This window comes from Peromyscus leucopus, chromosome 14 (assembly GCF_004664715.2).
Source record: "Peromyscus leucopus breed LL Stock chromosome 14, UCI_PerLeu_2.1, whole genome shotgun sequence".
Lineage (NCBI taxonomy): Eukaryota > Metazoa > Chordata > Mammalia > Rodentia > Cricetidae > Peromyscus > Peromyscus leucopus.
In genome coordinates, this window is record NC_051075.1 from 25,770,774 (window position 1) to 25,783,714 (window position 12,941).

General features: G+C 44.0%; 1 protein-coding gene across 1 annotated transcript in view; it reads right to left on the bottom strand.

Moving 5' to 3' along the window:
* The window catches only part of Slc25a21 (solute carrier family 25 member 21), a 482,333-nt gene that overhangs the window by 1,527 nt on the left and 467,865 nt on the right, over positions 1–12,941 (bottom strand). The window contains exons 8-9 of the mRNA XM_028869746.2: positions 4,048–4,229; positions 3,102–3,154 (exon numbers count right to left, since the gene is read on the bottom strand). Of these exons, the coding sequence (XP_028725579.1) occupies positions 3,102–3,154; positions 4,048–4,229 (235 nt within the window). The remainder of the gene's footprint in view (positions 1–3,101; positions 3,155–4,047; positions 4,230–12,941) is intronic.

Consider the following 12,941-nt stretch of genomic DNA (forward strand, 5'->3'; position numbering starts at 1 on the left):
TTCTTTTTCAGGCACTCTCAGCTTTAAAAGAAGTAAATAAATAAAGACATATTTAGTCATGTAAAGGCATGTGACTTTTCTGCGAACAGAAACTTCCAGATTCTTCACATCTAGCCAATAGATTTCTCTTTTTCAGACATAATTGGCATTGTCTTAGCTGTGCTTAAGAAAGAATTCTTCAAGACTGTGCTTTGACAGACGAGTCTGGCTTTTAAAATGGGTTGTGCTGTTTGGAAATTACTTTCTGAATATTTTAAAACTTTGCTTTGCAAAACTTAACAAAAGGAAGTTGGAAGCTAAGGATCATTCCACATATCTGCCTCAAATATATACAGATTTGAACTTGAAGATTTGGGGGTAGAGTTGGGTGGCATGGGACCACCCTTTGTCTTGGAAGAGAATGTTGTGGAACTGGTTGTGAAGTGGTTTGCTGTCAAAGACATCAACGGGAATATGATTTAGGAAAATAGGCACCGAGGATGCTGGACACCGGCACACTGGGGCAAGCATTTGCCTAGCTGACCCTACCTGATGCAGCAAATAGGATGTGTTCTGTAACTTAGAACGGCCTATGAGAGAAAAAAATGTGGACAAATACTCAGTGCATGACTTAGAACAGGCTTGGCTGCATGGGTGGAAGGTTGACTTCTCTTGGAAAGAAAAGGAACTTGATTTGGATCTTAGCTATTTTGCACACACTGCCATATGATTTAAAAAAAACTACAGGCTGCACATGTTTGTGTAACCATAAACCAAAGATAATTATCTGCCTGTAATTTTCATTTTTAACCCATGGAGATACTCTATTAAACTCCTTTTAGCTGGTAAAACTCTCCTGGAATTCTAAAAATACAAACAAATGAACAAGCAAACAAGAAGCCATACGGAAGGTTGTGTGTGTGTGTGTGTGTGTGTGTGTGTGTGTGTGTGTGTGTGTACTGTATTTGCTTTTACTAACTGTTTACAATGTATAGTATGTGCATGCATGCATACTTCCCCACAGAGACAGAGAAGAGAGATAGATAGATAGATAGATAGATAGATAGATAGATAGATAGATAGAGAGGTAGACTGCTTGAGTTTTCAGCTTAGTGAGATCTAGAGCAGAAATCAAAGACTTGACTCTTGTAGACGGCACCTCACTGTTAGCCACACAAAACTGCTAAAGCACTGAAGCATTTACAAAGACAAGATGAAGGATGAAAAATCTGGGTGTCCCCCCACTTCGCCTGCCTGACTTCTTTCCTCCCTCCCTTTCCTCCCTCCACTCTCTCCAGTCCTTCCCCCCCTTCCCCCTGCCTTCTTTACTTGTAACGCTGGGGTTCAAAGGTCAGGGCCTAGTGAATACTAGCTCTATGCTCTACCATTGAGCTGACCCCTACCCCCACTCTATGCATCTTAAGTTTAATTTTTGAATTGTATTTCAGGTCCCCACCCCCACCCCTCATGTGTGCCTGCCTACATGCCAGGGTGAGGGGGGGTGGCCGGAGGACAAGTTTGTAGACATTTTTTCTCTTCCTTCCACCAATGCAGGCCCTGGGGGATGCGACTCAGGTTGTCAGGCTTCGTGGGGGGCATCTTTCCCCACTGAGCCATCTCTCTAGCTCCCTTGCACCCTCCCCCCCGTTTTCTCTTATACTGTCTTCTTTTCTTTTCTCTGGTGTCCCAAGGACTTGCCCATTTGAAACGCAGCGGAGGCCCGGTGTCTCCGCTAGGTTACTGCTCTTCACAGTTTGGTTTAGGCTGGACAGGAATACAACAACCCTCTTCATTGCGTTTGAACACCGGAGCAACTTAGGATACCTCGTGCAGAAACATGGAAAAACCTAAGCAAACATTTGAAAGCCTCGAACAGAAGTTGGAGTCAGATTATTTGAGGGTTTTGGTTCCAGATTCCAGGAGACTCCCGTCCTCCCCAGTCACTCTTTTCATCCCTACTCTCTGAGAACGCTGGTTAGGGCTGGGCCTGTGGTTTTCACTGGTATTAGGCCTCCTATCAGGTCTGTAGTGTCTGGTGAAGGAGAAGTACAGAGATGCACAGCACTGCCGATGTTTTTTTTTTATCCCTTAGTTTTGACACGTGGGCCAGTGATTGACAAGAGACAGGTCTAGATCTCAAATATGACAAAAAAATCTTCGCTTTACTGCCCACAGAGATTGGGGTACTAGATGGGGAAAGGTGGAATGATTTTTAAATACACAAGAGTGTGAACTCTTCTCCAGCTTCGTCTTACATACTGCTGGCTGTTCTTTACCTAAGGTGGGGAGACGGGAGGGTTTTCTGGATTAAGAATCGAACGTAAACATACGTGGGCGACTCCAGGAGGGCATGGGTGTTAAAATGGAGGGGGGAATGTTCCAGAGAAGACTTCCAGGATGTCTAAGGAGGGGCACGAGATCTGGTTAAAAAAAAAATGTCTGTGTGGTCTAGAACATATGTTCGTACTTAATCATAGGGTGGCTTGTAATCCAGGGCTATTTGCCCAGGCGGTTGAAGTCTCCAGAGGCTATTTTCTTATCTATTTACATAGAGGCAGCTGACTCTCCCTGTGGGAATGTCGGTCTTTTTTTTTTTTTTTTGTGGTCTCCTATCCCCAAGCCAGGAGTCTTCATTACCAGACTGATGGATGGAGGCTGGCACAAGTGAGTGCTTCACTCCATAGAAGTGACTGGGAATGAGGTTCAGGGAACTCTTGATGCTCAGGAAAGCAAGTTCTCTTCCTTTTCATCATTTGGAAATGAAGGTGAGGCAGAAGGAAGATTGAGCCCGGAGCCCAAGGGAGAGTTTTAGCAGATGGGTTTCTCCATGGAATTCTCTCCTCAGCCAGAAGCTGCTGTGTATTGGAGCTCACTCGGGGTAGGTGGCTGTGGGTCTTTTCCTATTGGCATGGTGTTAGCGCTCACTGGCTTCCCGCAAAGCCACAAAGGTAGAGTGTTTCTAATGGATGCTTTCAGTATCTTGAACTGGTAACTTGGTAGCCTCAGGTTTTCACTCTCTCCCTGTATGATAAACTTCTATGGTGTTGCTGACCTTCATAGGTAAGAGAAGAGATACCAGGACAACAAAGGAGGAAGGACAGAAATAGTGAGAGCATCTTTACCTGGACCAAGCCTCATCACCTTGGGAAGCAGGCCTTTGTATAGGGCTAAAATCCTGTAACAGAAGAGAGAGAACAGGACACAATATTCTTATTCTGGAAACAGGTAGTTAGACCCCAGCTTCGTTGAGGGGCTCCCTCAGCGTTTGCAAAGAAACTCCCTGGAATTACACCCACCCCCAACCTGACAGTGTCTGGCTCGGTATTTGCTGCAGCTAATTAGATGAAGGGAAAGAGTTAATCAGTTCTTCATTACAGGCCGTATCGGCCTTGTCCAATCAGGAACGCGCCTTTCATCACTGAGATGGTTCTTGCTTCCAAGACAGCTGTGTCTATGGGCAAACACGACGTTTGCAATTCAATTTAAAGGGCCACAAGCTCAGTCTTCATGTTAGGAAATATGATGCAGCTTAGGTCAAAATAATAAAGTGTCACTTGTTTACTCGAGAATATTGGTGGGGAGGGGAGAGAAGAGACAGAAACTAAAACTTAGAAAAGAAAAAGATCAGAAAAAAGTGAAATACTTAAAAATTTAAAAATCCAGATTTTCAGAACGCTCATATTAGATCTCCGAGGAGAACATAATTAGACAATATTTTGATTAGCTTTTCAGGCAGAAGATAACTATTCTGCCTGCATGTCAATAAGACATATAACATACAATAACATCATGCACATTGACAGGTAAAGGGTTCATCTGAACGTTCTCAGGCAAACATCTAGTGTATTGTATGGTCGTGCCTCTCTGCAGGAGCACGGTGGTGGGAGGAAACTGTGCCAACCTCTCATTACTGTGTGGCCTTGCACAGCTTGCCATATATTCCACAGACCTCCTCAGATATAAACCCAGCCTAGGAAGGCCCACACTGGCTCTCATCAAAGCGGACAGACAAGACCGTTTCAACAGTCCTCGAGCCTTGCACGTGTATTGAAGCAACAACCCCATTACCCTTCTTCCTGGTAGACCGTCGCCATTGTTTTAAAGCAGTTTCTGTACTTGATCTCTCCAGGAACCGGCTGGGGCCCTTGGATCCGACTCTTGGCAACATCAAAGGGGATGTTAAAGACCGAGCCCATTGTCCCCGAGACAAAACCAATCCCAAATTTTCTCAAAAACTCCAAGGTTGGATCCTGAAAGAAAAGAACGAAACAGCTGAAGGGGAAGTGGAAGGTCCTAAATTGGTTAAACACTGTAAAGCGACAAGTCCACGGCAGACCATCGTCCTCCTGGCACCCCCCTGTTATTCCAGCCGAGCACATTAGGATTTCCGACGCTGGAACTTGTTTTCTTGACAATCCCATTGGCCATGTTTTTACACATGGTCTAAATTGCTGAAGTACATATTTCCTCACACAGGATTTATAAACACAGTTCATAAAGAAAGACTGGTATGGCATCTGGGGATGATTTGTATAATTGGGCTTCACAATGTACTTAGTATTACTGTATCAAAACAGGAGAAATCCAAGCACACTATTAGCTAATTGGCCAGAATATTTTACAAATGACAGCAACTTCCACCATGAAGCCTACTAAAACGCTCATGTGTGTGGACCCCAAATGTTAAATTAAATCAAGGCTACTCTCGGTCTGCTGCTATTCCCCTCCAGGTTTTTTGCATTTATTTTCACGTGTAGCTTGATCCACTGTACTGAGAAGTGCTAGCTTCCTGTTATTAACAAACCGACTCAGGGTGGCTGCAAAGCAGCCTGTGACATTCTGTGCATTAGAAACAGTAGTAAGTCACTGGGCTAATTGGCTGAAGAATTTACAACTCATTGTTCCCAAATCTTACTTTTCCTTCATGGAAGAGAAGGAAAGGAGAGAAGGGTAGGGAAGAGATGGAGGGAGGAGGGAGAGAGAGAGAGAGAGAGAGAGAGAGAGAGAGAGAGAGAGAGAGAGAGAAGGAGGAGGAGGAGGAGGAGGAAGAGAAGGAGGAGGAGGGGGAGGAGGAGGAGGAGGAGGTAATGGGATATTTTTTTTTCCATGTGAATATAGGCCCTTCACATTGGTCTGACTCGACTTTCCAATCCTCCTTGCCCTGTTTTCTGACATCAAAGTATTTAATTAGGTCTTATGTGGGAGTCACTTTCCTTGGGTCTATTTTTGTGCCCAGAGAGCTCGCATTATGCTTTGTTAGAATGAATTTGCTGGGAAGTTCTCATTTTGTTTGCAGCCTCAGTTTTTGCCCTAAAAAGAAGCTGCATCACATATTATGAGCAGCTAATCCTAATTCCCTCCCTGCCACATCACCTTCCTCTGACTCTTCTCACCAATATTTCAGAGACATTGTCATCCAGGAACAACACCAGGTTGTGTGATTACACTTTTTTTAAAAAAATCTAGCAGAACTAGTGTGTGTGTGTGTGTGTGTGTGTGTGTGTGTGTGTGTGTGTCACACACTTGGCTAAGAAAATGAGGGGTAGGGGTGAGAATGAGTTAGAATATAAGGTTGTCAGGCTTAGTGGGGAGCATCTAATTCTTATAATAAGGTCTCAGCACTACATGATTCTAGCTTCTACTGAAGAAGGAAACTTCTGGAGGCCCCTAAATTCTCCACTAAACCAGGAGTCACAATCATTGAAACCCCTATGAGGTTAAATAGAAAATGCACGAGCAAGGGATTCGGTAATAATTTTTGGATTGGGGCCATACAGGTGCCAGGGAGGTTTAAAGGGATTTAGAAATCAACGGGGTGTTTCTAGAGGAGAAACGATGCAGGGGCTGCGGAACGACTGGGGGGGGGGGGTTTAAATAATTCTCCATCCTCCGTTGTTCTCTTTTACAAGGAGAGAAAAATGCCTTCATGCTGCCCTGCATCACTGCACAGAAGCAGGACCTGAGCTCCCGAGGGGGCGAATTTAGCACCTGCTCATGTTGTCTGACTGGGGATGAGTCACTGAACCCCTTAGAGCCCAGTGTCCAGAGGGCAGTTTGCAACATCTACATCTTTCATGCACTATATCGTTTTCTTAGAAGTGACGGTAGATGCAAAGGTGTTCTGAGTTATATAAAACTTGCAGAAAGAAAGAGCCTTAGGATGAACCATCCTTCCTTCCTTCCTTCCTTCCTTCCTTCCTTCCTTCCTTCCTTCCTTCCTTCCTTCCTTCCTTCCTTCCCCCCCTCTTTTTTTTCCTTCTTCCTTTTTAAAAATATTGTACATTTGTTTGTGTGCCCATGTGTGTCCACTCTGGCAAGTGTGTGGAGGTCAGAGGACAACTTTCAAGAGTTAGTTCTCTCCTTCCATCATGTGGGTTCTAGGTATGAAACTCAGGGGACAAGTGCTTGGGCACAAGTGCTCCCCCGCCCCCCCCCCCCCCCGACCATCTTGGCAGCTCCAGCAACCATGTTTTCTGAAGACATAAGCATCCTGTAAAAAAAATGCTCTCGTGGTGTCCCGGTGACGTAGCTGAAATGTATTTTTGCCCCTATTCCAGATGATGGCAAAAAAATGATGATCTGTATGCATAGCTGCCTGGGAAGGTCAGGGGACCTCGAGACACATCTAGTCTCTCCTATCTCCTCATCTGTTTGCCAAGGACTGGGGTTGTATTGGAAGGTAATCTAAGATGCCAGCCATGCTCTCTGTGCTTGGGCCACTGTGAGAGTCTAAGACCATGGAAACCTCCAGGCCAGCTGTGTGTGCACCGGTACAAGTACCTGCCAAACCCATGGTTTTGTACATTCCCCAGACCCACAGTAGTTCCTGAATACAGCTGTGAAGTCGGGGTCCCACTGCAGACTCAGCTCAGTTTCCCAGATCGGCTTCCTGCCTCTTTGGAAAGAAGACTGAAAACAGTTTTACCTACTAGGTCTGGTGCTCAGCAGGTAGAGGTGCTTGTACACACACGAATCTGACACCTTGGGTTTGAACTCTGGACGGCACAAGGTGGTAGGAGAGAGCTGACTCCGGAGAGTTGTTCTCTGACCTTCACAGGCATGACTGTCACACACACACACACACACACACACACACACACACACACACACACACGATACACACAGGCACCAAACAAACAAATAAATTAATAATTAAGAAAGCTACTAAAACCCATGATGGAAACTGGTGATTTTGGTGCTCTTCATAGGCAAAATAGAGGTCAGTCACTATGCTTGTGGGTGTTAATGTTCTTATGGTATGGCTGAAAGAATATCCCTCATCAAACAGATCTCTGGCCGTTCTGTTCCTTTGACTTCATAATCTGCTTTGGGCTGGAATCCAGGCAAGGGCTGGTGGGTCACAGACAGCACTCCCCACTTGCCTCTGACGTCTTCACTACAGCACATGCACAAGAAACTTCTGGATGTCTTCATCAGGGATTTCTCTATTCCCGAGACACCATCTTAACCATACCCGTCACTCCCACCCATTTTATGCATTGTTTATTTTTGCATGTATCTATCTTCCACGCCAGATTGTGAGCCACAAAACATAAAATCTTTGCACTGTCTGTCTTCCACAGGAGTGTTGTGGCATACACCTGTGAATGTACACAAAATAAATAAGTAAGTGTGATTTAAAAAATATGAGGATTGTTGTAAGTAGAACTCTAAAGGAAGTAGAGAAAGGGAGGAAGGGAAGGAGGAGGGTAGTGAGAGAGAGAGACAGAGACACACACACACACACACAGAGAGAGAGAGAGAGAGAGAGAGAGAGAGAGAGAGAGAGAGAGAGAGAGAGAGAGAGAGAGAGAGAGGAACAGGAGGGTGAATGAATCTGCATGGAGACAGGAAGTCTCATTTGTGTTGTGGTTGTGGCCAGAGATCCACAAAGAGGCCATCCATCATTCCATCATATCGCACCACTCCTTTGCATTCTGGTAAATTCTTTGTGGCTAGATTAAAGCACTTCCCTCCAAAGCTTTTTTTAGGGTTATGGATGCTGCCTACTCAGGGCTATGGATGGTGTAGCTAAAACTCCCCAGTACAGCAAGATTGAGCCCACACAAACTGCTGCAATGGACAACTGCCTCATAGTCTCAGGACCTCAGAGGGTTGGGACAAGGACAGGGATGATGATATAAATAAAGCTGCAGGGTGGCGATGGCACACGCCTTTAGTCCCAGTGTTTGAGTGTGGAGAACCCTGTAAGATAGTTTTAAGGTAAGGTGAGTTTGCGTTGTATTTTGGAGTTACCTAACAGGCAAGTAGAGGCATCCAGGAGAGAGAGCCTATGGGCCATTATTTTTTTACTGGTATAACTGTGAAATAAAATTTGTTTTGTTTTGTTTTGAGACAGGGCTTTTCTGTTTAGATCTGGCCATTCTGGAACTTCCTCTGTAGACCAGGCTGCCTCTGCCTCCTGAGTGCTGGGATTAAAGAAAGGTGTGTGTCGTCACGCCTGGCAAAATAAGGTGTACTTAATTTAGGAACTTAGGAAAGAGGAGGGAGTAAGCAGCACAGAAGTTTACTCCGTTGATTTCAAGTGAGCTTTGGGAGAGGCAGCTGGAGAGAGGACCCGCTTTTGCTGAAGCCAAGTGTGTAGGCAGGGGCAAAGAAAAATGAAGCTGGATGGAGCTGCCTAGACTCAGAGGCAGAGTCAAGGTTGGCTATGGCCTCTACCCAGACCTCCACTGATTTGTCAGCTTCTTTTGCAAGATCTTGGGCCCCAACTCAAGTGTGAAGGTGAATGAGTCTAGAGAGGGATGGGGTGCATGCAGAGCCAACTGTCCATGTCCTGTGATCATACTGAAGTGGGGATGTGAGTAGAGTTGCAGAGAGAAACGTGTGGCAAGGATAGGGGAGTTTACTCCTGGGATGTACCTGAAATCCTGTGACAGAGCCTCTAGTTCTGCCTCTGGAAAGCACGGTCACTGTGAGCTCAGTGAAGCCAATCACCATATTTTTTAGTTGGATGGCTAGTCCCTTAAGTCTCTTACCACGTGGATTTTCAGTTTTTACTCTTCCATTAGTTTATTTTTAAGAGCTGAAGGTAGAGGAAGATGATAAGATATTCACTGTTGCAGACACAGAAGTATTTTCTATATACCAGTGCCTCATAACGTTCCTGGGCAGGTGAGGTTTCTGAGTCTTATGGAAGGTTCTTGACTTTCCTAAGTGGATATAAATTTGAATGAGCCCGAGGGCCCCAAAGGGTTCTATTATTGAGAAATGAAAAATTCATTGTACTGAGGATCCTTAAGACTGTAATATTAGAGACATATGCATTTGTATATCAGGATGTACCCAAGTCAACATTCAAGGACATCACTTCTCAGACCAAGACAAAAACCTTAAGTTGAAGAAAGTAAAATCACAGTATTGTGAGACTATTAGTGAATTCACAGTGTCATTTGCTTAAGTCAAATAGTCAGGCCAGCATCTAAATTATGTAAATTAATACTCATGTGGATGAAAAACTATCATTATTAAATTTCTTTTTTTTCTTTTTGTAGTTTCTCTGTTTTGATTTTCAGGGTTTTGTTTGTTTGTTTGCTTCCTGTTTTTTTGAGAGAGAGGAGAGGACAGAAGTGGGGAGAACTTGAAGTTGTGTGGGTGGAGAAGTGGGGGAGGGTCTGGGAGGAACGGGAGGGGGGAAGGAAAATAATGTCAAAATATAGTATATGAAAAAATGTTTTGAATTAAAAGTCTAACGGTCTTCCATAATTTGTCACAAATTAGGAATGAGGAAACTTCCCTGTGCTTCTTGTTTGTTTGTTTTTAAGACAGGGTTTCTCTGTGTAGTCCTGGCTATCCTGGAACTCACTCTGTAGACCAGGTTGGACTCAATTAGAGATCAGCCCACCTCTGCCTCCTGAGTGCTGGGATTAAAGGCGTGCGCCACACTGCCTGTCACTTCCCCTGTACTTTACATACATTCCCCACTCATAAATGCAAATAATTTTATTCCAAGTCTTTACTCAACTGCAAGGGCTAGTAACTGTCATTATTCTGACAATTTACCACAATTTAAAAGTCATCATTGCACTAGTCTTTCCCCCTCATATTTAAAATAGGTCCTTTATAATATTTATGTATAAGGAGTATTGTTTTTTCTTCTAAATATTTTCAGGTTTTTCTCACAAATGTAGCATAATTGCACTTGGAGTGAGCATCCTGAAGATAAGTAAATGTTACCTGCATTGATCTTGTTCTTCCACAGCAATAGGGGATACAACATTAAAGAAAGGTATTTTTTTTTTCTGTAGTGTTAGGTATACAACCCAGTGCTTCATGAATGTGAAGCAAGTGCTCTGAGCTAAATCCCCAGCCTTTACTGGCTACTTTCTGATTATTTAATTTGCTTGCAAACACTTTAGGGGCTAAAGTTAGCATCCCATTTCACAGACGAGGATACCGAGACAGAGATAATGTATGACCTGTCAAAGACACACAGTTAGTAAGTACCGGTGTTGAGAATTAACACCAAGATCTTTTACAAGAACTCAAGGCTGTTCCTATCACACTTAGATCCTGGGGTGAGTGCAGAGCTGAAGAGATGTGTTGACCAGCCCCTCTTCCCTGAAATCAATAAGTTTCTTGATAAAACCTCTTACTATAGAGTCTACATGACTTGAGAAACACTAATAAGTGATTCCAAGGCATGGAAGCTGTGCTATTCTACACCTTTGAAAATTTCACAAAAGGAGTCAACAGAACTGTTAATGATCAACATATTACATATTTGTCATTAATGTAACCACTTAATTCACACTGTATAGTCAACAGTCGAAGGCACATCAGCAGTGAAAGGCAACTGCACTGGGGGATTTAATATGCACAGAGATAAAGTATCTTGATGAACAGAGTCATCCCCTCATGCTTTTACCTTCTCTAGCATGGGCTCTGAGGCAGTAACTGGCCAACTGGCTGCTGGCTTGATAAACAGGGAACCGCTGCCCATCTCACAGACCTTTGTGATTAGACCCTGGCAGCTTTCAGAAGACATTCCACACAGAGTCCTGCCAGAGGGAGGGGTTAAGGAAGGTGGGAGAGCAGAAATTTTGTACTAGTGAGGATTGGGGGTGGTGAGGAAGAAGCAGGAAATCTGCTGCCGCGCAGAAAACACCGTCGAGCGAGCGGAGTACAGCAATGCGGCTTCTCCTTTAAGCGACTCGGGACATCAGTCCTGAGAACCTGTCTGAGAACCTCGCCACTTAGGTCAGCCGGCAGTACACTTCCTCTGCTCCTCGCGGTTGCCACCACTCAATGTCTCTTGGTAACATATCAAGCAAAGCAGTCCTATGGGAAGTCACATGACCTGAGTATCACAGAAGCGTTCCTTTGAAGAACTCCATTTTATATTTAGTTGATGACTTGCTATTTGGAAGCAATAGCTGAAGGATGTTATGATGTGTGGGCTTCCATTTCTTTGAGGCTGTAGTAGACACAAATTTCTCAATTTAGTCAGTTGCCCATGTTTAAGAGGAAGACTTGATACAATGTGAAGTTGTTGGCATCCACACAATTACACAGATGCCAACATCTTGATATAAGGCAACATAGACCTTTTTCTCCTCTTTTTTTCCAATTCCCTTCTCCAACAAATCCTTCCACGATCCATCTCTGTATGGTTTCTATGTATTGAGAAAAGTATGTTAGAGGTGAATCTTTAGATATGTGTGTTTCAATTAGAGTACCCATAGAAGGCAGGAAACAAGAAAGGGCCACGGCGGGGTGGGGGTGGGGTGGGGTGGGGTGGGGTGGGGTGGGGTGTCTCAAGGGAGGGGATAGAATGAAGGTAGTACAAAATGGGAAAGGAAATAATAGAACAGGAAGGATTAAATGGAGTGGGAGATGAGAGAGAGTACGGGGAGGGATAACTAATATTTAAGACCTTTGACAATGTTATGTAAAACCTATTGTTAGTAGAAGTTCCCCGAAACACAAAAGGGATTTAAAGAGAGTTACTGTACAACAGGGGACAATGTACACCGGATACCCTAGGCTCTCAAACAAAAACCCCATTAGCAGGTATGGGCTATCTCTTTTTAAGTTGTTGGTCAGCGGGGATCCATGTGAGCAAACGTCACACATTATTGCCATTGCTCTTGGTTATGCTCCAAAACTTGGTTGTAAGACTCCATTGCTGAAGAGATATGTGGAGTTTGAATGTAATTGGCTCCCAAAAGCTAATAGGAAGTGGCACTAATGGAGGTGTGGCTTTGTTGGAGTAGGTGTGGCCTTGTTGGAGGAAGTGTGTCACTGTGGGGGTGTGCTTTGAGGTCTCCTTTGCTCAAGCAACACTTAGTGTGACACTCAGCTCACTTCCTGTTGTCTGTGGATCAAGATGTAGGACTCTCAGCTCCTTCTCCAGCACCATGTCTGCCTACACATCACCCTGTTGCACTATGATAATATTGGGCTAAACCTCTGAAAATGTAAACCACTCCAATCAAATGTTTTTCCTTTATAAGAGTTGTGATGATCACGGTGTCTCTTCACAGCAGTAGAAACCCTAACTAAGACAAGACCACACACTTGAGACACAGGACATGGAGAAATCAAGACTGTACTGACCTGGACACTTCATTCCTATTGAATAGCTTTCATGGTGCTGGGATGTGCCATTGCACAATGAATGCTACCGGAGAAAAATAACCAATAGCTTTAACTGTTTATGAACACTTAAAGCTATAATAACAACTGGCCTGCCAAGAGATGTCAATATGCAGAAGTAGCATGAATGTTATGGATCTAATCAACCATTTTATAATTGGATTTAAAATCAACCATCAAGATGCAACTCATGCCTGGTACCATTAACTGGGAAGAAAAAAACCCTCCAAATCCCCCAAATCAAATCAAACAACCAACAACGTGGCCATTTAGGTCAAAGGTGCTACCAGAGAACCCACTACTATTATTCTGCTAAAGTAATGAACTTCTCCAAAAATTTCTTT